This window comes from Dipodomys merriami, unplaced genomic scaffold (genome assembly GCF_024711535.1).
Source record: "Dipodomys merriami isolate MVZ:Mamm:240054 unplaced genomic scaffold, mDipMer1.0.p SCAF_435, whole genome shotgun sequence".
Classification (NCBI taxonomy): Eukaryota; Metazoa; Chordata; class Mammalia; order Rodentia; family Heteromyidae; genus Dipodomys; species Dipodomys merriami.
In genome coordinates, this window is record NW_027205993.1 from 30,952 (window position 1) to 51,757 (window position 20,806).

Genomic DNA, 20,806 nt, shown 5'->3' on the forward strand with positions numbered 1-20,806 from the left:
TGGCTTGAGTTGTTGATTCTCTTGCCTCCTGAGTACTAAGACTATACGAATATATCACTGTACCTGACTACGATGTATTTTAAAATATAAAATGGTCAAGGTGATGTACAGGGGGGTTATAGTTACATAAATAAGGTAATAAGTACATTTCTTGTTAAACTTTCCCTCCCTTCCAGTCCTCCCCCACAAGTTGTACAGATTATTTCTAACATATTGTCTTGTGTATATTGCTGTTGCATTGGTTCCTAACTTGTCCTTTGTCTTACCATTCTGTTGTTTTCCTTCCCTTCCTCAATTCAGATAAACACATATACAAAAAAGCATTATAAATGATATATCTCAAAAATATAAAATGGTATTAACTTTAAAGTAAAATGTTGTACTAAAATCAAACAAGTTTCTGTCCGTCAGTGATAATCTCTTATCTTTGCTTCACAGCATTCATTCAATCGGAGAGCATAATAGAGGTCCTGCGTTTTGATGATGGAGGGCTACTACAGGTAATTTTCTTGTAAAGTTGAAGACATTTCAATGTTAAACCTTGAGTAATATCTTACTATATTTTATTTTAAAGTAACTGGTTTTTCTGAAATACATTTTTTAAACTTTGTAGAGTTATTAATGATATATAAATCTCATTAAGTGAATTACCTTTCAGATTAAAGATTTCTTAATAAAGAAAATTTATTGTATTAAAGCCTTATAAGAAGATTATTGGTCTAGGGGTGGAAGCGTATGGGCCTGTGGTTCTGAGGATGTAGAGATGAAGTCAAGTAGGAAGCCAGTGAAGAAAACACTAAATTCACATGTTGGTTCTCAAAATGTTTATCTGGAAGAGAACTCCTCTAGAATGTATAATAAGTTTTATAGATTTCACCTCTGTACTCTTTCCACTTGCAATCCTATGCTCCATCTTTAAATATGTTATGCATAAAATTAACAAGTATAATCTAATAGTATTTTGTCAGACTTAGTTTAGATAACAACATGAAACTTACTTCAATCTTCTTAATTAAAAATTAAAAGAATTTAATAGCTGAAAGAGACAGTGAAAGCCATCTTCACTAACACTCTGTTGGAGAGGGTAGAGTGAGGATTGAAACATTGTGTTTTTTACACACACACACACACACACACACTCACACAGAGCCAGGCTGGCCTCAAACACACACACACACACACACACACACACAGCCAGGCTGCACACACACACACACACACACACACACACACACACACACACACACACACACAGAGCCAGGCTGGCCTCAAACTAACAATCCTCCTCCTCTCTCAGTCTCTCAAATGTTGAAATTATAACTGTACACACACACACACACACACACACACACACACACACACACACACACACACACACACACACACACACACACACACACACACACACACACACACACACACACACACACACACACACACACACAGAACCAGGCTGGCCTCAAACTAACAATCCTCCGCCTCTCTCAGTCTCTCAAATGTTGAGATTATAACTGTGTACCATGATATCTGGATCAACCCTCTGATTTTTATTGTTAGGTGTTTCCTCCTTTCTTTCAAACATTTATGATATATGGTTAACATTATTGATTACCAAGGATGACAGTATCTTGTAAATACTGTGCTGTCTGGTAACATAATATTTTATGACAGTATATTATTTTGTATCTAAGGGAAATCAAGGTTTAGGTTAGGGAAGTACCCAAAATCCCATGACTTTGTGGAATGGGATTTGCACTGGAATCATTGTGTTCTCACTCCAAGTACATTTGTTTCTTTTGTTGTTGTCGGTATTGTATTTTTTACTTAGTTGTGACTAAATGACTAATAATTCAAAAGAGATTTCCTACAGCTTATCATAAGGGCAAAAAAGTGAAAAAATAGATCAAGACAATATAGAAAATAGTTACTACTAAGGACCTAGAATGAGATTTCTGTTTGCATTTTAGTGTAACTTCATGTTTAGATTTTACATTCTAAGCCAAATAGTGGGGAGGAAAGGTGATAGGATTTCAAACTCTTTTTCTCTAGTAATGAAACTAGTTTGCCTTCTGGATGAAACCGCTTCTAAATTTTAAAATAACTGTATCATTCATATCTTTTGTAAGAGATGTTCATAAACATAGCAGGCAGGAGTTACATGCTACCTACAGAAAGTTTCTACAAGGCATTTATACTTTAAACAAATAAAAATGAAATGTGACATAGTAAACTCAATATTTTTATAGCCTTCCTACTAGAAAATGACCTTAGACTCCTTTTTTCCTAGTTCTCTAATCTGTTTCAAGGTGAGACCTGGAGAATCTATAGAATGAAGGTTTCACTCTCTTTATCCTGCAATTTCAGGATCTTGAGGGCAGGTAAATCAAGCGTGATATTTTGGAAAATTCCTTCTGTTTTTTTTTGTTTTGTTTTGTTTTGTTTTGGGTTCTTTTGCCAGTCCCGGGGCTTGAACTCCGACCTGGGTGCTACCCCTGGGCTCCTTTTTGCTCAAGGCCAGCTTTAGAACAGGCTTTTTCTGTGATTAATTGGAGATAAGTCTTATGGACTTTCCTGCCTGGGCTTGCTTTGAGCCACAATCCTCCGATCTCAGCCTCCGGAGTAGCTGGGATTACAGGTGTGAGCCACCAGCGCCTGGCTGAAAATTCCCTAAGTATAGTTTGTTCTTTATGGATTGAGGCAGTGTCTTTGTCCTTTAAGAACAAGATAACTAGATTTTAAATTGGTAATCCACCAAGTCTATTTTGAAAATTCTGGAGTGTGACTCACATTTTTGCTGAAGTTTACCAGTCCCATCCAGAGGGAGTTGGCTATGGAAGAACATGTATACGGGAATACGTTTTCCTTATGTTCTTTTTTTGGGGGGGTCCAGTCGTGTTGCTTGAGCTCTGGGCCTGGGCGTTGTCCCTCAGCTCTTCAGCTCAAGGCTAGTGCGCTACCACTTGAGCCATAGCACCACTTCCGGCTTTTTTTTTTTTCTGTTTATGTGGTGCTGAGGAATCGAACCCAGGGCCTTATGCACGCAAGGCAAGCGCTCTACCACTGAGCCACCTTCCCAACCCCTTGCTTATGTTCTTTGGACCGTCTCAAATGCTTAGACTAGGGTTTGGTTGAGAGTTCAGAATTTTATGGCAAGAGTAGAGTTTTAGACTGAGGAAGTGTTAAAGGCAGGTGGTATCAGTTGGTTTATCTAAAACTGCTTAATATCTAATGTTGAAGTGCTACTTTAAGAGTATAGTATGGACCTCCAAAATAGCTGTATGTGAGAAGCATTATTTCATTGAATCAATTGCTTATTTCAATATTAAAGAATGTTTTCCAGAAACAATAGTTTTGTTTTTTTAATATAATGGTATTCTTTTTTTAGCATAATTTATCAATGGATTTGACTATTTCTTAAGCAGTTCATGGTTTTATGTGGTATATTTAGAGTGGAAGAATGTAATGTAGCATTTCTCAGGAAGTTTTCTCAAAGCAGGAGAGAGTAAAAGCAACGACCTTCTCTTGGAGTTTTGAAAATACGAATTTTATCTAATGGTGTTCCTTGTCAGATCTTGAATTCATATTAACTTTGTGTAGCTTGGTTCGTAGTAAATTTTTCTGATTTCAAGATTATTTGATTAGAAGCCAGTAAAAATCATCAGACTCTTAAAAAAGTGGCTAAAATATTATTCTTAGAGATAAATACAATTAGAGTTATAGAAATTAAATAATTTGAATAATATTTAGTTGCTAGAGCAGGAATGCAATACCAATAAGTCCCCACACCTAGTTTTAGGACTCTGTCCATAAAATGAAGCATATGTGGTTTACTCAGATGCATCCATGGGTTATCATTTGTTAGGATTAGAAGTCATAATCTATTAGTGCTTCAGTCATTGTCATTCCTGGTTGGCTTATAGAATATATTTTTTTAAAAAGCCAAGTGCTGTAGCTACTCAGGATGCTGAGATCTGAGGATCATGGTTCAAAGCCAGCCTGGGCATGAAAGTCTGTGAGACTCTTATCTCAAATAAGCTACTCAGGAAACCGGAAGTGGCACTGTGGCTCAAGAGGTAGAGCACTTGCCTTGAGCTGAATTGCTGAGGGACAGCGCCCAGGCCCAGAGTTCAAGTCCTACAACTGACAAAAAAAAAAGAATATATTTTAAAAAATTAAATGATTCTTAAAATAGATAAGGATCCAGAGAAATCTGCATTTCAGGGATCTAAGTAAGATTTGCCATGACAGGATGCTTTGGGCAAATATTTTCTTAGCCATTATTCAGTCCTAACTCGTCAGAATGATTCCTTCCTGACCTGTTCTTTGTAAGATTATAAAATGGGATTTTATAAAATTTTAATTAAAAATTTCTACCACGAAGTGGAATTCTCTTACAAAAGATACTCTTATTTATAAGCATTTTCATTTATGAGCATTTATCTCCTTATAGAGAGATGCTTATAAACATTAAACGGCTTCTGAATCTAGCTTTCTACAAACAAATGGAGATGCATATAGGAAAAAAGGGTAGATAACTGTATTTTTGTCACTATCCTACTAGAGTAGTAAACAGAATTCTAAAATGTTGGAAACAAGCTCCATCATATTAATGAATGGAGATTACTTGTAATTTTGTCTTTAAAAACTATAGGAAAATATATTTTGTAAATTGAATTTTAACTACCTAAATTAAAGACTCTATATTGAGTCTTAAAGAGTGTAAGAGAATCTAAAACTATTGTTAACTTATTATTTCTTTAAAGAGTTTATTGTAAAATATATTTACTATATAATTAATATATAAAATCTATTTTTGTTTTTTTTTTTTGTATAGCAAGTACCTATTGTAAGTACCACCTGGTTTAAATATTAAAGAAAGCCAGCACCTTCAGAAGCTCCTACTCAGCTTCTTTCTCAGTATATGAGCCCAAAAGTTAGCCATTCCCTATATTTCATGATAATTTCCTTTTCCTATAGTATTACCATCTAAGCTTATACTTCTAAATACCATAGTTTCATCCATGACTTGAAGTATATATAGTTCGTACTTAGTGGGGAGAAGAAGTCTTCTTTTCCTCCTTATTAATGTTTCTAAAATTCTCTGCCTAACTTACTCAGTTTCATTGCAGAATTGTACTGCATTGTATAGATATGCCCAATTTATGGGTCATTTCTGCTGCTTGTGGAATTTTGGTTGTTTCTAGTCTTAGACTATTATGAATAATGCTGACTTTTGTTATCTCTTGGTGAATATGGACATTTCTTCTGAAGTAAGCTTCAATTACTGTGTAATAGAATATGTATATCTTCCATTTTAATAGATAACACTGTAGTTTCCAGAGAGATGAGTTTGGCTTCTAACCCACTTCTAATCCAAGTGTCCCTCTTTTACCACTTTAAAGGGCAAAGATTTGTTTACTGTATTTTACATTATGCATGTTGCCTGCCTCTGTTTTTTATTCCATTTTTTAGTTATATTTTGGGTACCAATGTGGTTTGGACTCAGTGGTTTCAGTTTTACTCTGGTTGTTTTTGAGATAAAGTCTCACTTTCTGTGTAAGCCAACTTAGACTGTGATCCTTCTATTTTCACTACTCCTGTTGCTAAGATGATAGGTGAATGCCACCACACCACCCAGCTTCGTTTCTGTTGAGCTAATGTTTCTTGAACTTTTTTGCCCAGACTAACCTGGAACTAAGATCTTTTCAATTTCAGCCTCCTGAGAAGTTACAAGCAGTGAGCTGCTAGTGCCTAGCTATACAAGTTTTTTTGCTTTGCTTTGTTTTTAATAAAACTTAGATACAAGCTCTTTTTAGAACCTTGAACTTCCACCAATATAAAAGATTAATTCTGTTACATAAGCTCTTTAGTGGTTAAATGTATAATAAATATATTCCTTATTTTGATAGATTGCTTTCTCCAAATTTGCAGTGCTGGGGGCCTTTCACATATTAGTCAAACTTTCTATCACTAAACATCCCCTGCCCAGGATTGCCCCCTTTGACTTCATAATAGTGACTTCCAATGAACAAAGATTCTTTATTTTCATGAAATTGAGTTTGTTGGTCTCTTCATTATGTTTAATACATTTTATACTTTATTAGAGAAAATTTTCCTGTCCTGAGATTATAGAACTCTTCTCTGTTAGGATCTTCTTAAACCTGGAATTTATTGTTCTACATTTCACAATTACAGCTGTTACAGCTATAATTTCAAGTAGAGATCATTTTTATTGTTCATTTGAGCTTAAGTTTTCTTTCCTTCATACTCAGTTATTCTAGTTATCTTGTACTGGCTATTCCCCAGTCTCTTCTTTTCCTAGTGTTCTTAGAGACAGTTTATCATAAACCAATTATATATTTGTGCCTGTTTCTAGGCTCTTTTTTTTCTTGGTTTATCTGTCTTAATTTGAATACCACACTGATGAGAAGTTTAATTTTAAAGTTTTAGTATTTTGGTAGAACATTCTTCTCACTTTGTTGTTGTTTTTCAATAATGTCTTATGTATCCTTACCTTTTTAAAATTAGTTTTATATACTCCCCCTTGGAGGTTTGTTGTTTTTTTTAGGATCGCACCATATCTGAAGATTATTTTGGAGAGAACTAGAAGTCTTTATTTGTGTAACTAAATGAATATATACTATGTAGCACAATAATAATATCTTAATAGGCCAGGAGCCAATGGCACATGACTGTAATACTACTTACTCAGGAGGCTAGGCTCTAAAGATTGTGGTTCAAAGTCAGCCTTGTCAGGGCTGGGAAGGTGGCTCAGTGGTAGAGTGCTTGCCTTGCATGCATGAGGCCCTGGGTTCCATTCCTCAGCACCACATACGCAAAAAGAAAAAAGCCAGAACTGGTGCTGTGGCTCATGTGGTTGAGCGCTAGCCTTGAGCTGAAGAGCTGAGGGACAGTGCCCAGGCCCAGAGTTCAGGCCCCACAACCGGACCCAAAAAAATATAAATAAATAAACAAAGTCAGCCTTGTCAGAAAAAACCATAAGATTCCTATCTCTAATTAAACACCAACAAGCCCGCTCAAGTGGTACTAGCCTTGAGCAAAAAGGCTCTGGGAAAGTTCCCAGTTCAAGCCCCAAGACCAGTACAGTAATGATAATATCTTCATATAAACCACATGGAGAGACCACACAAAACTTTGGTCAGTGGTCCCAGCTGAGCCCACAGATGATAGCCAGTATCACTCTCCCCTCATGTGATTGAGCTATATGGGACAACCAGTACATTTGAAGCTTCAGACAACTCCAGCTTGAATCACAGAAAAGCTATCAAGTGAGAAACATTTTGGCTTGTACAGAGGCCTATAAGTAGTCATCTTTTGTTTTAAATGAAGTACTTCTATTATAAAGAAACATTTTAGAAATTTTTAGAACATTTAGAAAATATGAGGGAGGGAAGCAATTATATTATTCAGTATTGCTATCTACCAGGCCTTCCTCTAGGTTATTTTTTTCTCCCATGGTGATGTGGATTGAACCCAGGCAGGGCCTGGTGAATGCTATGGCATGTAAGTGTTCTACCACTGAACTATACCCCTAGCTCTTCTAAATTCTTAAGTACATTAGGTATATGAACATATTTTGCTTCACAGATTGAAGTATAAAGACTTTTTTTTTTTTTTTTTTTGTCGGTCGTGGGGCTTGAACTCTGGGCCTGGGCACTGTCCCTCAGCTCTTCAGCTCAAGGCGAGCGCTCTACCACTTGAGCTACAGTGCTGCTTCCGGTTTTCTGGTGGTTTATTGGAGATAGGAGTCTCACGGTTTCTCCTGCCCGGGCTGGCTTTGAACCGCGATCCTCAGATCTCAGCCTCCTGAGTAGCTAGGATTACAGGCGTGAGCCACCAGCGCCCGGCTTGAAGTATAAAGACTTTTAAGTATCCAAATAAGTGACTAGTAAATGATAAAACTGTAATTCAAGACAAAGCATGTAACTCTAAATCCTAAGTTATTAACCACTGTGCTTTACATTAGGGTCAGGAGGAATTAACTCCTGTATCCCACTAACCAAATATAATACAAGTTAATTCTTTGATTAATTTCCTATTGGTGATCTTTGCAAGCACAGTTTTTTATTGTATATAAGCAGTTTTAAAACAAACATAAAACACAATTTTATCCGAAACTCCCACTTCTTATAAAGTAGATTACCAATGGCTGGAGTAGAGAAATGCATGGAACACTACAAGTTCTTTATCAGAGGCTATTATCTATGTAGCTCTTTACAGTTCAAAGAATGGTGCTTTACACAAGATTTTTCCCAAAGTTATTTGGTTAGGGAAGATAGGGCTTATATGAACACAAGATTGTTTTCTGTTTGTTTTAATGTCTGAATCTTCTTAAAACTTATCTTTTCCCTATTTCATCACTATTTTGATACTACTTCCTCTATACTATTTCCTGCCCTGTATTATGAAATTAATAATTTAAAAAATTAAGTAGCTCACTTAGCTTACTTGAACAGCCTTTCTGCCATGATGGCACATACTTGTAATCTCGATAGTTGGGAACCAGAAGAAAGATTACTAGTTTGAGACCACAGCCTGGCTACTCGGTGAGTTCTAGACCACTCACTAAGACCTCATCACAATTTTTTTTTTAAAAAGGAGAGAGGAACAAAGAACAGTTTTTTAAAGTTTCAAAATAGAACCAAGGATTATAGCATATGCAGTAATGCTAGTTACTTAGAAGGCTGAGATCTGGAAGCTGGAAATCCAAAGCCAGCCTGGCAGAAAAGTCTTGAGACTATCCCCAATTAACCAGCTTTTCATTAATTGGGCTGGAGGCGTGTCTCAAGTGACAGAGTACTGGCAAGTGTGTGCTCCAGAATTCAAACCCTAGTCTCACCAAATAAATTAATTGTTAAAATTAAAGTAGCATTAAGTATATATAGATAAACTTCATTTTACACAAAAACTTAATTCAGAATGGGTCAAAGACTTGAAGTAAAACAAAACTATAGTAAAACTTTTAGAGAAAATCTTCAGAATGCAAGACAAGACAATGAATTCAAATATTATTGAATTTAAAACTTGTTTCACAAAAGACTACTTGAAGATGGTATAAGGATAGAATACAGGTTGGAGTAAAAAAAAAAAACCTGTAAGCTATTTATATGATAGAGGACCTAGTTTGTAGAATATATAACACATATTTCACTGAAGAGAATATGTAAGTGTTTAAAATAACATAAAAAATTGTCCAGCCTTATTAGCAATCAGAAAAAGTGTAAATTAAATCCCCACATATACAAAATAGAGTCAGTATCAGATACTGGGATGAATGCTAGGAGCATACTAGTAGCACTGGAAAAGTTTAGGAGATTCTTAGAAAATTAAACATGCATTTACAGTATGGCCCAAAAATTGTACTCACAAGTAGTCTTCCAGAAAAATGAAAAATTATGTTTTCCCTAAGACCAATAAATAAGGTTTACAGAAGCTCTATTTGCAATAGGTCAGAACTGGAAACAACCCATATAATTTTCAATAGATGAATGGATAAACTGTGTTACATCCATACTGTGGAATACTACTTAGTAATAAAAAGGAATTAATTATTGATATAACAACCTGGAATTTCTAGCAAAGTAGATTAAATAAAAAGAGCCAGCCTCAAAAGATTATATATGAGTGATGACATAACAGTTTTAAAGTTGCAAAACTTCACACGAGTAGCTGGGCATTGGTTGCCAGGGCTTGGGGACATGAGAAGTTGGAAAGTAGATATTCCTATAGAAGGCTGGTATACTAGGTACTGGAGATGCTTAAGCTCTTCTGTGTCTTGACTGTGGTTATTGACACATGAACATACACAGGTGAGAAAACTATGTAGAACTAATACTTGCACAAACACACAATCGAGTACAAGTAAAATGAGGGCAATTTGATTAAGATAAGTGGATTGTATCAGTGTCAGCATTCTCATTGTGATATTGTGTCATAGTTTTTGCAGATGTTACATTGGGGGAAAATGTTTCTGTGATGTTTCTTAAACCTACATATGAGCCTACAGTTTTCTCAGTAAAGTTAATATTAAAAAGATACATACCCGGGCAAGTACAGAAAGCCAAAATTTTTAGAAAAGTCTGACAATACTTTTGTGAGCTAAAAATTTCTTAAACCTGCCTCATAGATCTTACCTGCTTTCTTTTTTTTTCCTTTTGTGCATTTTTAATTGTTATTATAAAGGTAATATATGGAGAGGTTACAATTACAGAAGTCAGATAAAAAGTATAGTACATTTCTGTTTGAACAATGTCACCCCTTCCCTTGCTCTCTCCCAGTTTTTCCCTCCCATTCCTAACCACAAGTTGTTCGTTTTCAACATAGTGTCTAGTGAGTACCACAGCTACATTTTTTCATCTTTTGTTCCATCATTTCTGTGTGCTTCCTTACCCTCCCAAAGACAAATGAAAGAAAATCAAGACAAAAGGAAAAGAAAATGAAAACAGCAACAAAGAAAAAAAAAAAAAAAACCTCATTTCCATTTCTTGAAGCACGCCATGTTCATTGCAGAATTATTTACCATAGACAAGAAAAATCAGCCCAGATGCCCCTTAGTCGATGAATGGATCAAGAAAATGTGGTATATACATACACAATAGAATACTGCTCATCCTTCAGAAAGAATAATATTGTACCAGAAAAAATTATATTGAGCAAAGTAAGACAGACCCAGAGAAACATAGAATTCATTTGTGGTAGCTAGAATGTGCCTATAAATCTATACACTGGATGGTTAAAAAACACAACAAACACTGAGGGATGATAAATTATACAGGTCTCTAGGCATTCATACATAGTGAGTCCAAAGGAGGATACTCTTAGGAGAACACAAAGGCACAATACCTATGTGCATATAGTCTTATCTGCTTTCAATATGAGATTATTTTCTGAGAACCTTATGAAGTAGGTTAAATTGATGAGAATCAAAGTCACAAATTGAAGTAATAAAAAGTGTTACTCTTGATTCATACCCCATTCTGGAGAAGGTGCATTATTTTATATATGAAAGAAACAAAGAAACATGGTTTGGCATGATTGTGATCAAGAGGCATTGTTTATATAAGTAGACTTGTTAAAATGAAATTCCCTTGTAAAAAATAAAGAAGCATAGTCTGATCACCAACTTGGTTCCTTTTCTCAAGCATATTTACTTAGCGTTGCACTAGAAGTATCATTCATGTGTCACCCAGTTCATAGTACCACTGACTTCCATATGTGCCTGTTTTTAAGAAGTCCTAAGATGGTACAGGCCCTCCTGTCTTACTTTAAAGCTTTTAGTGCCTTGTTCACAACTGAGTCATAACCCAGTTTTCTGATAAATTATGTTTAGTTGCGTTTTTTTTTCTAAAAATGCCTTGTGTTTAGCAATAATAGCATATATAGTTGTGACCACATTAAAAGTTATTAGGAATAATTTGGCCAACTCTACCTCATGTAAACTAAAAGAAGTTAATATTAGCCACATAATCATAATATGTATGTAGTAATAGATCACCAGATTTCAAGTCTGACTTCTACCATTTGATCTTAGATTAACTTTCAGAGGCCTAGTTTTCTTACCTGTAAATATAATCCTGCATATACATTCAGTGTCTTAAGAAAAAAGGAGGGGCAGTGAAAATTGCTATTTCAAATGAAAATGTAAAGTTAGTGGTATCTCTTTAGAAAGTCAAGCTTATGCTGTGTTTTTCATTATTTGCAGTATTGAATCAGGTTTCATTGTTTAGATGTAGAGGGAGGATTGTCATGTGCATTGTTAAGTGTTTATCAGTGTCACTTGATGCTAGTAGTAGCGTCCCCTGCTACCCTCCACCTCACTTGTAACAACCAAAAGTATTTCTAGAGGAATGAGGACGTAGCTCAGTGGTAGTTTTACTTGCCTTGCATGTACAAGAATCTAGGTTCAATATCCAGCAATAGTTTTTTTAAAAACCTCTAGATATAGTTAAATACCTCCTAGTGAACAAAATTGCCTTCAGTTGAGAGCCATTAAGTTATTGGCCTAAAATTGTTATTTGTATTTTGTTCATAAGTAAACTTCATATGTGGGTGTATAAATATTTTTGCAGAGTCAGATCTACTCTACTAGAAGAATATTCTGTTTTCCTTTCAGGCAATTCCTATTTGTAGTTAGGATGCTTTCTGATAGCGCTTGCTCTCAATTGGTCTGGAATGTGCAGCCTACTGCTCAATGAGCCTGATAAGAGTTCTACTGCCACAGATGAATGGAGTCTGAATTGTGGGTGTCTGAATTGTCTCTTCTGAATTGTCTCTTCTGATTAGACACAGTGGGAAGACAATTTGAAGTAAGTTGGGAATTACCAACTTCAAGTTTATCAGATTTAGTTACATTTCTCTTGAAAGACTATAGGATTTGTGTGGAATACCAAAATATATGACCCAGGAATTATCTAGGGCCTTGAGTAGTCTCGGTAAACTTACTTCTCAAGTGAATTTATCTAGTACAGAGGTCTCTGCCAATCAGTGGTCATCCAGGGATTTCTTAACTTTATTTGCTTGCTTTTGAAAAATGATATTATTTACTTGGAAAGTTTGTGTGACAACCAGGTTGGAGAAGAGGAATACCAAGATTTTCTGATCAGGTTCATTTTTTATCTGTCATGTCTGTCATCCAAGTCAGAAGGTGAGCTAGACTATTGTAAATGTGATTGTGAGTAGAGATGAAACCTGAGGTAGATACAGTTGTTAGGAGTTAACAACTTAAGATAGCTGAGAGTACTTGCCTAGCCTTAAGAGAGTGCTTACCTAGCAAATGATCTCCAGCAGAGGAAAAACCTTTAAAATACCTAAAAGTGAATTAGATCACTCAGTGGTTACAGAGAGGTAGGTGGTAGGGGTTAGCCATGGCTGTGCCAGAGCATACATAGGGCCCAGTAGGATGCAGATTCTCTGAGGAGATGGGGAAGGAAGGGAGGAAGAGAGAGCCAAGGCAGGATTTTGTTTTCTGTTTTTGTTATTGTCTCATGAAATAATTATCTTTTTCATGATTATTGACCATTTAATTTTGTTGAGTGAATTATCTTTGTTTTTTGCGTACATTAATCATAATACTGTTTTCCCATTTTTGTCTTTTCACTGTTGAGTTTAAAATGTATTTATATATTAGGTCTTTTCATCATAAGTTATTAATGTTACAATCATTTGCTAGCCTTTATCCTTTTTGTTCATGAATGGATTTATGAGTTATAGTGTATGGATATACCATAATTCATGTATCTGTTTACTGGCTGATGGAAATTTAAGAGAATCTATTATTGAGCTATACGAAGCTTTGGTGAACATTTATATACAAGTCTTTGTATGAGTACATGCATTTGTTTGTCTTGAGCAAAGATCTAGGAGTAGAGTGATTGGTTCATATACAAGGTGTATGTTTAACTATGTAAGAAATTGGCAAGTTTATTCCTAAAATCATTTTTTTATTTTATGTTTTCACTAACATAAATGCATGTGGATTCTGTTTCTTCTACCAGGGGTGGGGAATGTATGGCCACAGGCTGCATAAGGCTGAAAAATCATTTTGTATGTAATAGGACAGATACATGTGCTACTTATGTTTCTCTTTGGCTTTCTGTGGCTTGTCTGCCTGTATTGACAATTTCATATATCTGGAAATGGCATGATCTACTGGCACCTTGCTAACACTTATATTTTATTTTTATAAGTAGCCACTCTAAAAGGTGTGAAGAGGTATTATTGTGACTTTGATATGCATTTCTCTAAAGATGCTAAGCGTCTTTTCATGTGTCTACTGACTATTTGTATGTGTAGACAAATACCTAATTCAGTCCTTTGCAAACTTAAGTCTGTTTTTTTTCCCCTGTACTTGAATTATATGTATTCTTTATGTCTTCTTATCAGTTATGTAACTTGCAAATAATTTGACCTATTCTTTGTGGGAATGACTATAATTTTCATAATAAAAGTTAAATTTATAGTACAGAAAGTACCAAATTTCAGTAAGTAAACATTTACCACTTAGACACAGCTATTAACATTTTACCATATTTGTTTTATCTATATATACATGTGCATACCAGTTATATAATTGAAACATTTTGATGAAAATTAAAAATACTCTCACATTCCACAGTACAGAAGCTAGTAGGCCTCCAGAACCTTGTACATGGCTAGTAAGAACTGAATAGTGATAGGAACATAGAGCCTCACACTAATAAAGGGAATCATCCTCATAGATAGGATTTGTGTTGATCGGCAAGCTTCTAATCAATCATCGGTCACATTGTTTTATGTTACTTTAATGTATGTTTAAAATTTGTTACAAATTCTCATACTTGAATTACATACTACTTTGGGATCTGATAAAACATGAAAATCCAAGTGATACAAGATAAAAATTTTGCATACTTATGACAAGTACAAAGATCTGATTTGAGTATTTTCTTTATTTTACAGACTGAGACAACACTTGGACTCAGTTCATATCAACAGAAAAGGTAAAACTTATGTACTCAGTAAAATATACTTTCAGTTTCTTCTTTCTGCCTAGGTTTTTGTTAAATGTGTCATATAAATAGTATGTGTCATATGTGTCATATAAATAGTATTTCTAGTGTTATGTATGGAAAATCAAGTTTAAATCTGAATTTGCACATGATGCAATTGTGTAACGTGGTATCTTGTGATAGCTTTCTGTTACTATAACAAATACCCAAGAAAACTTGTAAAAGTGAAAAACATTATTTGGCTCACAGTTTGGACATTTTGGTCCATAGATATTGGCCCCACTGTTTTGGGTCTGAGTCAAGGCAGAACATCATAGGAGCACAAGGTAGAGTAGAATTGCTCGCCCTATCAACCAGGGAGCAGAAAGAGTGAGGAGGGGGCTTAGGTCCCAGAAACCCTTTCAAGGGCACCCTCCCACCCCCAGTGACCTAAATACCTACAAAGGGTGTTTATTCACAACTAAAAATGCTCCTTGCCTTGTAAGAAAATCAGCTTTGTAACTTCTTAGTGACTTCTTTTGTGGCCATCTCTGCTTTTTATGGAATGACCATTGCTACTCTCAACTGACCAGGGGGTCTCCCCAGAGGAGAAGTTCAGAAATGAGAAACCTGGCCTTGTAACACAAAGAAACCTTTTAAACACAGGTTACCTGTATTAGTAGCATTTGATTTTACCTCATGTACTATTAGAAGGCACCTTCTCTGCCTCCCCATCACCAGGTTCTTTGGTGTTTTGGCTCCTTTTCATGTCCTTTAGAAGAAAAGATAAAAGGAAAATACTGGCCTGATTTCCTTGGCATTGTCAGTGAATGTCTGCTGCTTATACTTAATGGGAGCAAGGGCTTTTAAAAAAAATTAAACATCCAGTCTCTCCAGCAGCTGATTCTTTTGAATATATATTTGTGCTTGTACTAGGGCTTGAGCTCAAGGCCTGGGTGCTCAAGGATGGTGCTCTGTCACTTGAGCCACAATACCACTTCTGGCTTTTTGCTGGTGAATTGGAAAGAAGAGTCTCACAGACTTTCCCTGCCTTGGCTGGCTTCAAACCATGGTCTTCAGATCTCAGCCTCCTCGGTAGATAGTATTACATATGTGAGTCACTAATGCCTAGCTCCAACAGCTGTTTTATGTTCACCTCAACTTTTACTGATTGCTTCCGTTGGAACCATAGATCTAAAGAAGTTCAGATCTCAGCATTGTGGTATAGTTGCAGTTTCTGTATGCTGGCCATGTATTAGTGCAGTTAGATAATTAACCCATTTCATAGACTTAAAAATTCAATTACTTTATAGTTCATGTTTTTAGGAAAATACTCTGTCAGTCTGTTCTTAGAATGAAAGAATAGCAAATTTGTCTTTAAAGATTCAAGTGGTAGAGCACTTGCCTAGCATTCACAAAGCCCAGAGTTTAGTCTCCAGTATAACTTCTCCCAAATATCAATAAATAATCTGATGAAATCAGGCACGTAACTGTGAAAGTGGCTGAGGCAATACAAGAAGCTGTTGCCTCTTGTTTTATCACTTAGTTCCATTTGGACTTTTTAATAGGCCTGGATACATAAAGTGCTTTGGAGAATGTCTTTAGATCAGCAAAACGCAGGCTGTATCAACAAAAATTTTGTTTTGAGAGAAAAATGTCAAATTACCAGATTAAGAATAAGGCAATTAAAACTTCTTTCATTGTAACAATGAAAATCCTTCAGTATTCAACATGTTTTTCTATTTTGAACCTTTCATACCTGTAATAACTCCCTCTCCTTGTTGTACAGTTTGTTCTTTTTATTGATGTATTTTCTCAGTATAATGAATTTCCATATTTGTATAGTAGGTATGTTCTCATCTCACGTTTTACTATTATTCATTATATTTGTCTGACTACCTCAGAACTTGGTGGCACTGAAGTCAGAAATTCAGGAAGGGCACAGCAATGATAGCTTGTCTCAGCTTCATGATGATTGGGAGCCTCAGCTAGGGAAAAACCAAAGCTGGGAATGACATGGTAGCTGGGAGCTAGAGGCCTAAACACTTAAATGTTGTTGCTGGCTTGTTAGCTGAGATTTCAGTTGGCTGTCTCCTGGATGCCTATTTGGAGACTTCTCTATGTGTTCTTTTCACATGGGCTAGTTTGGATTTCCTTACAGTATGATGGGTAGAATTAAGAGTGATTGTTCCAAAGAATAAGCTGTATCTTTTGTGACCTATCCTTGGAAGTTGTAATGATACTCCTGTTATAGGCTTTTAGTTACCCAGTAACATTAAGTACGCAAGAATTCGGGGCAGGGATAGAGAGAAGAGACCATCACGGATTCAGTATTTGCTGACTAACATTTTAGAATACACATTTCACATTTCATATGTGTGACCAAGGCCACATGTTTGTTGGACAAACATTAGCTTCAAATTAGTATGCAATTTACTGTGAATATGGCACTTGATTAGGGACCAAAACCTATGATAGTCTGCAGTGGGTACTCTAAAAATACAATAGATACTACAAACATTGCTTACAGTTTTCTATTCAGGGAAGTATATGATCAAAGTTTTGGCCAATTAATTTCCTGGTAAAGACTCACTCACTTCTTGGCTTTTCCTCTTCTCACTGTGCCCTCACAGAAGATAAAGGGAAGAAGGAAGGACAGATTGACCGAGATAGAGAGTTCTTAGTTGTTGTTGTGGTGGTGATGGTGGTTGTGGTGGTGATGGTGGTTGTGGTTGTGGTTGTTTTGCTGCTGCTGCTGCTGCTTCTGCCTCTCCTTCTTTCTTTTCTCTTCCTCCTTCTCCTCTCCCTCCTTCTCCTCTTCCTGCTCCTCCTTCTTCTTCTTTTTGCTGGTTCTTCTTATAAGAACAATGATCCTATCATGAGGATCCATTCTATCCTCAACCCTTGTCTAAACAAAATTACCTTCTAAAGGCCCTGTCTCCAACTACCATTACATTGGATGGTGCCTGCCTTTCAACATACAAGCTTCGGAGAGACACACTTCAGCTTGTAGCAATATCTAAGTCTAATTTTAGATTTTATGCCTCATATCAACCAACTAAGAACTATTTTTATGGCTTATGCTCTGTCATTTTAAAGTATGTATGACATAGAAAAGCAGGTATAGTATCGATATCAAGTGGCACATGATAATCAGAACATAGCCACTTACTCAGTTCTTTTTAGATATGACTTCATGGTACACAGTCCAAACACTGCTAGAGCTCTTCTTTAAACAGTAATTTTAATGAAAATATATGTAAAATACATGTACTCATATAACAACAAACATTGTTATCTTTTTTTGTGTTGAAAATTACTCTGTGTCCAGGTGCCAGTGGCTTACACCTGTAATCATGGCTCACACCTGTAATCCTAGCTATTCAGGAGACTGAGATCTGAGGATCAAGGTTCAAAACCAGCTGGGGCAGGAAAGTCTATGAGACTCTTATCTCCAATTAACCACCAGAAAACCGGAAGTGGCTCTGTGGCTCAAGTGGTAGAGTCCTTACCTTGAGCTGAAGAGTTCAGAGACTGCCCAGGCTCAGAATTCAAGCCCCACATCCAAAAAAAAAAAAATTACACTGTGTAAGGTGAACAAATGCAGCAGCGGTACTCAGTAGACACTGTTGAGAATGAACTATACAACTTGTGGATGGGGATGGAAGAGGGGAAGAGCAAAGGAAGGGGTGACATTGTCCAAAAAGAAATGTACTCTTTACCTGACTTTGAAATGGTGAAATGGTAAACCTGCTGTACATCACCTTAATAACAATAAAAAATTAAGGAAAAACTTATTCTATATAGCTATCAGAGTTTGAATTTGGATTTGAAAATTGATGAAGATGAAGACTATTATATAAGGTGGCTCTAATTGCAAAAAACCCTAAGTGAGTATCTTGTTGAGCCCTTTATTAGGCATATTAAGAAGATGAGACTTAAAATCAACAGATTCTTTTTTTGGGGGGGGGAGTCCGGTCATGGGGCCTGAATTCTGGGCCTGGGCGCTGTCCCTTAGCTCTTCAGCTCAAGGCTAGCGCTCTACCCCTTGAGCCACAGCGCCACTTCCAGCTTTTTTCTTTTTGCTTATGTGGTGCTGAGGAATCGAACCCAGGGCCTCATGCATGCAAGGCAAGCGCTCTACCATTGAGCCACCTTCCCAGCCCTTAACAGTTTCTTATTCAATAAGAATTCTTTGTCTTCTGCCTGATAATCCAGTGTTTTAATCTCTGTGTAGTCTCACATTAAATGTGGACTCCCCTGATATTTACTGAATTTTTCCCACTAACTGGTATTTGCAAAGCAGAACATATTATAAATAAGAAGTAGAGGGGACTTGTCAGCCAAGCAGCCTAAACAATCTGAGCAGGCAGTTGTGGGGGTAGTAGCAGAGTGGGTTGAGGCAGAGAGTACAGCACTGGCCTGTGGCCATCCACACTACCAAGGTCCCTTCAGTTTCTGGCCTTTGCACTGGGTTACCATTGCCTCTTGTCTTCTGAGTCCTAAGCCCCTGCCTGGGCCCACAGCTGCCCCACTGGCAGTCGCTCTTTTCTCTGGCCTCCAAATCCCTACTTTTGAGTTTCCTTGGGGAGGGGGCCAGTAGGACTCCAATGAGGAGGACCTGGGGTCTGTATTCTTTTTTTTAAGAAGTCCTTGCAACCTGGGTAAAGTAGGAAAGCCCCCCCCCCCCGAGTCTGTTGGGATCATGACCTAGGAGCAGGACTTATGAAGCCAAGAGTTAGATCACCTGAGCTGCCCACCCCAGCTAGCATGTGCTGAGCTTTGTGGCACAGACTCTAAGAAGTCAGTTTGAGGACTCCTGGTCCTCAGCAGTGATCACATCTTCTGTTTGTGGAAGAGAAAGAGAATTTAATGAGTTATGGCTTGGGAAGAAGCCTCCCTCAAGGCATTGGAGAGTCTGATGACAGAATTTTTTAGGATTGTAGGACCAGTGACAGAAAACATGCAATAGAGGAATTTCTTAATTTTGCCCAGCAAATAGGAGCCTGGAAACAGTAGAGAACTCTAAACTACTCCAGACCATTATTTATCATAAATGGCAAAGAGTTGCCCATTTTGGAATGCTGAATTCAAAGCTAGGTTTAATTCTGTAGGCAAAGAAGTAAAACAGTGCAGTGTGTCCTCAGTGCCTATTACCTTGAATGTGCAAATATTGAATATGCAAAGTATTAAACTTAAATACCATATTAACAAAAAAACAACTGTGAGATCTCAAAGAGCTGAGGGCAGAGTTGTTTGAAACACCACTACAAAGGCTAGTTCATCAGAAGATGATGTTAAATTAGGAAGGTCCTTCTCAAAATCACTAAGAAGTTAAGTTTTGACCTGATCCCCAAAAGAGCAGACGATCCAGCCATGAACACCTGGCTGCCAGAGATGTAGCCAAGGAGCTTAAATGATGCAAGGCTGACTCTCCCACTAATATTGTACACAAGCCTCAAACTTTCAAAAAGTAAAAGCAAGAACCACCAGATCCAAGGCTGCCATAGGAAACTAAGAGCTATTTTAACTGAGGCCACATCCATTGAAAATAAGGCTACTGCAACTAATTCAGCGGAGGACGCTGAACTAGATGAGGCCACCAAGAGTACCAAGATCATGGATCAAGCCATTAGCCTCCCAAAAGTAGCTGGTCAACCCACTGGGCTCCTGCTAAGGCTAATTCTTCCCAAGAGATTAAGCTTGAGAGGTTCAATAGGCATAAAAAATGTATATCTCACCATAACTCCTTAGAGCCAAGCCACTGGACTTTTGGCTTCTAGGGGTAATGTGAAAATCAAAAAAGCTAAACCCCTTACGATGATTCAACAACAAGAAATAATGCACCAGATATTTCTGCCTACCAGGGTTAATCCAACAGAATTTAAATGGCAGTGAATTAAATGGCAAGAACTGAAATTTAAATGGCCTGCTAATAGGCATAAGGCCATGTGTGATCTTGGACATATAGGCACCAATCTTAGTTGTACACATCCCCAAGTGAAAAAACTCCAAGTACGTTTTAAACCTGGACACAATGTGGGTAAAAATCCAAAGGCTCACTTTAGCTGTCAACTCAGGTGAACAAAGAATCTATGTGAATATGTAAGTTCTGAGGGCTTGCTTCCTGAATGTCCCAGAAGTCATACATAATCACAAATATTAAAGACAGAAATAAATGCTGCAAACAACAGAAACTGCCCATATTGAAAGATAACTTAATCAGAAAGACAGTGGAAGCACCAAGAAAGATATCTATTAGAAAAATTCTAATCTGTCAAGAACAGCTCCAACAAAACAGGAAGCAGCTACATGAAGAA

At 36.8% G+C, this 20,806-nt stretch overlaps 1 protein-coding gene across 1 annotated transcript in view; it reads left to right on the forward strand.

Annotated features, from left to right (window-relative positions):
* Positions 1-438: 438 nt before the first annotated feature.
* Positions 439-20,806, forward strand: part of LOC138807830 (transmembrane protein 131) — a gene marked incomplete at its 5' end in the record, with an annotated part of 140,668 nt that continues 120,300 nt past the window's right edge. The window contains 2 exons of the mRNA XM_069993630.1: positions 439-500; positions 14,458-14,498. Of these exons, the coding sequence (XP_069849731.1) occupies positions 439-500; positions 14,458-14,498 (103 nt within the window). The remainder of the gene's footprint in view (positions 501-14,457; positions 14,499-20,806) is intronic.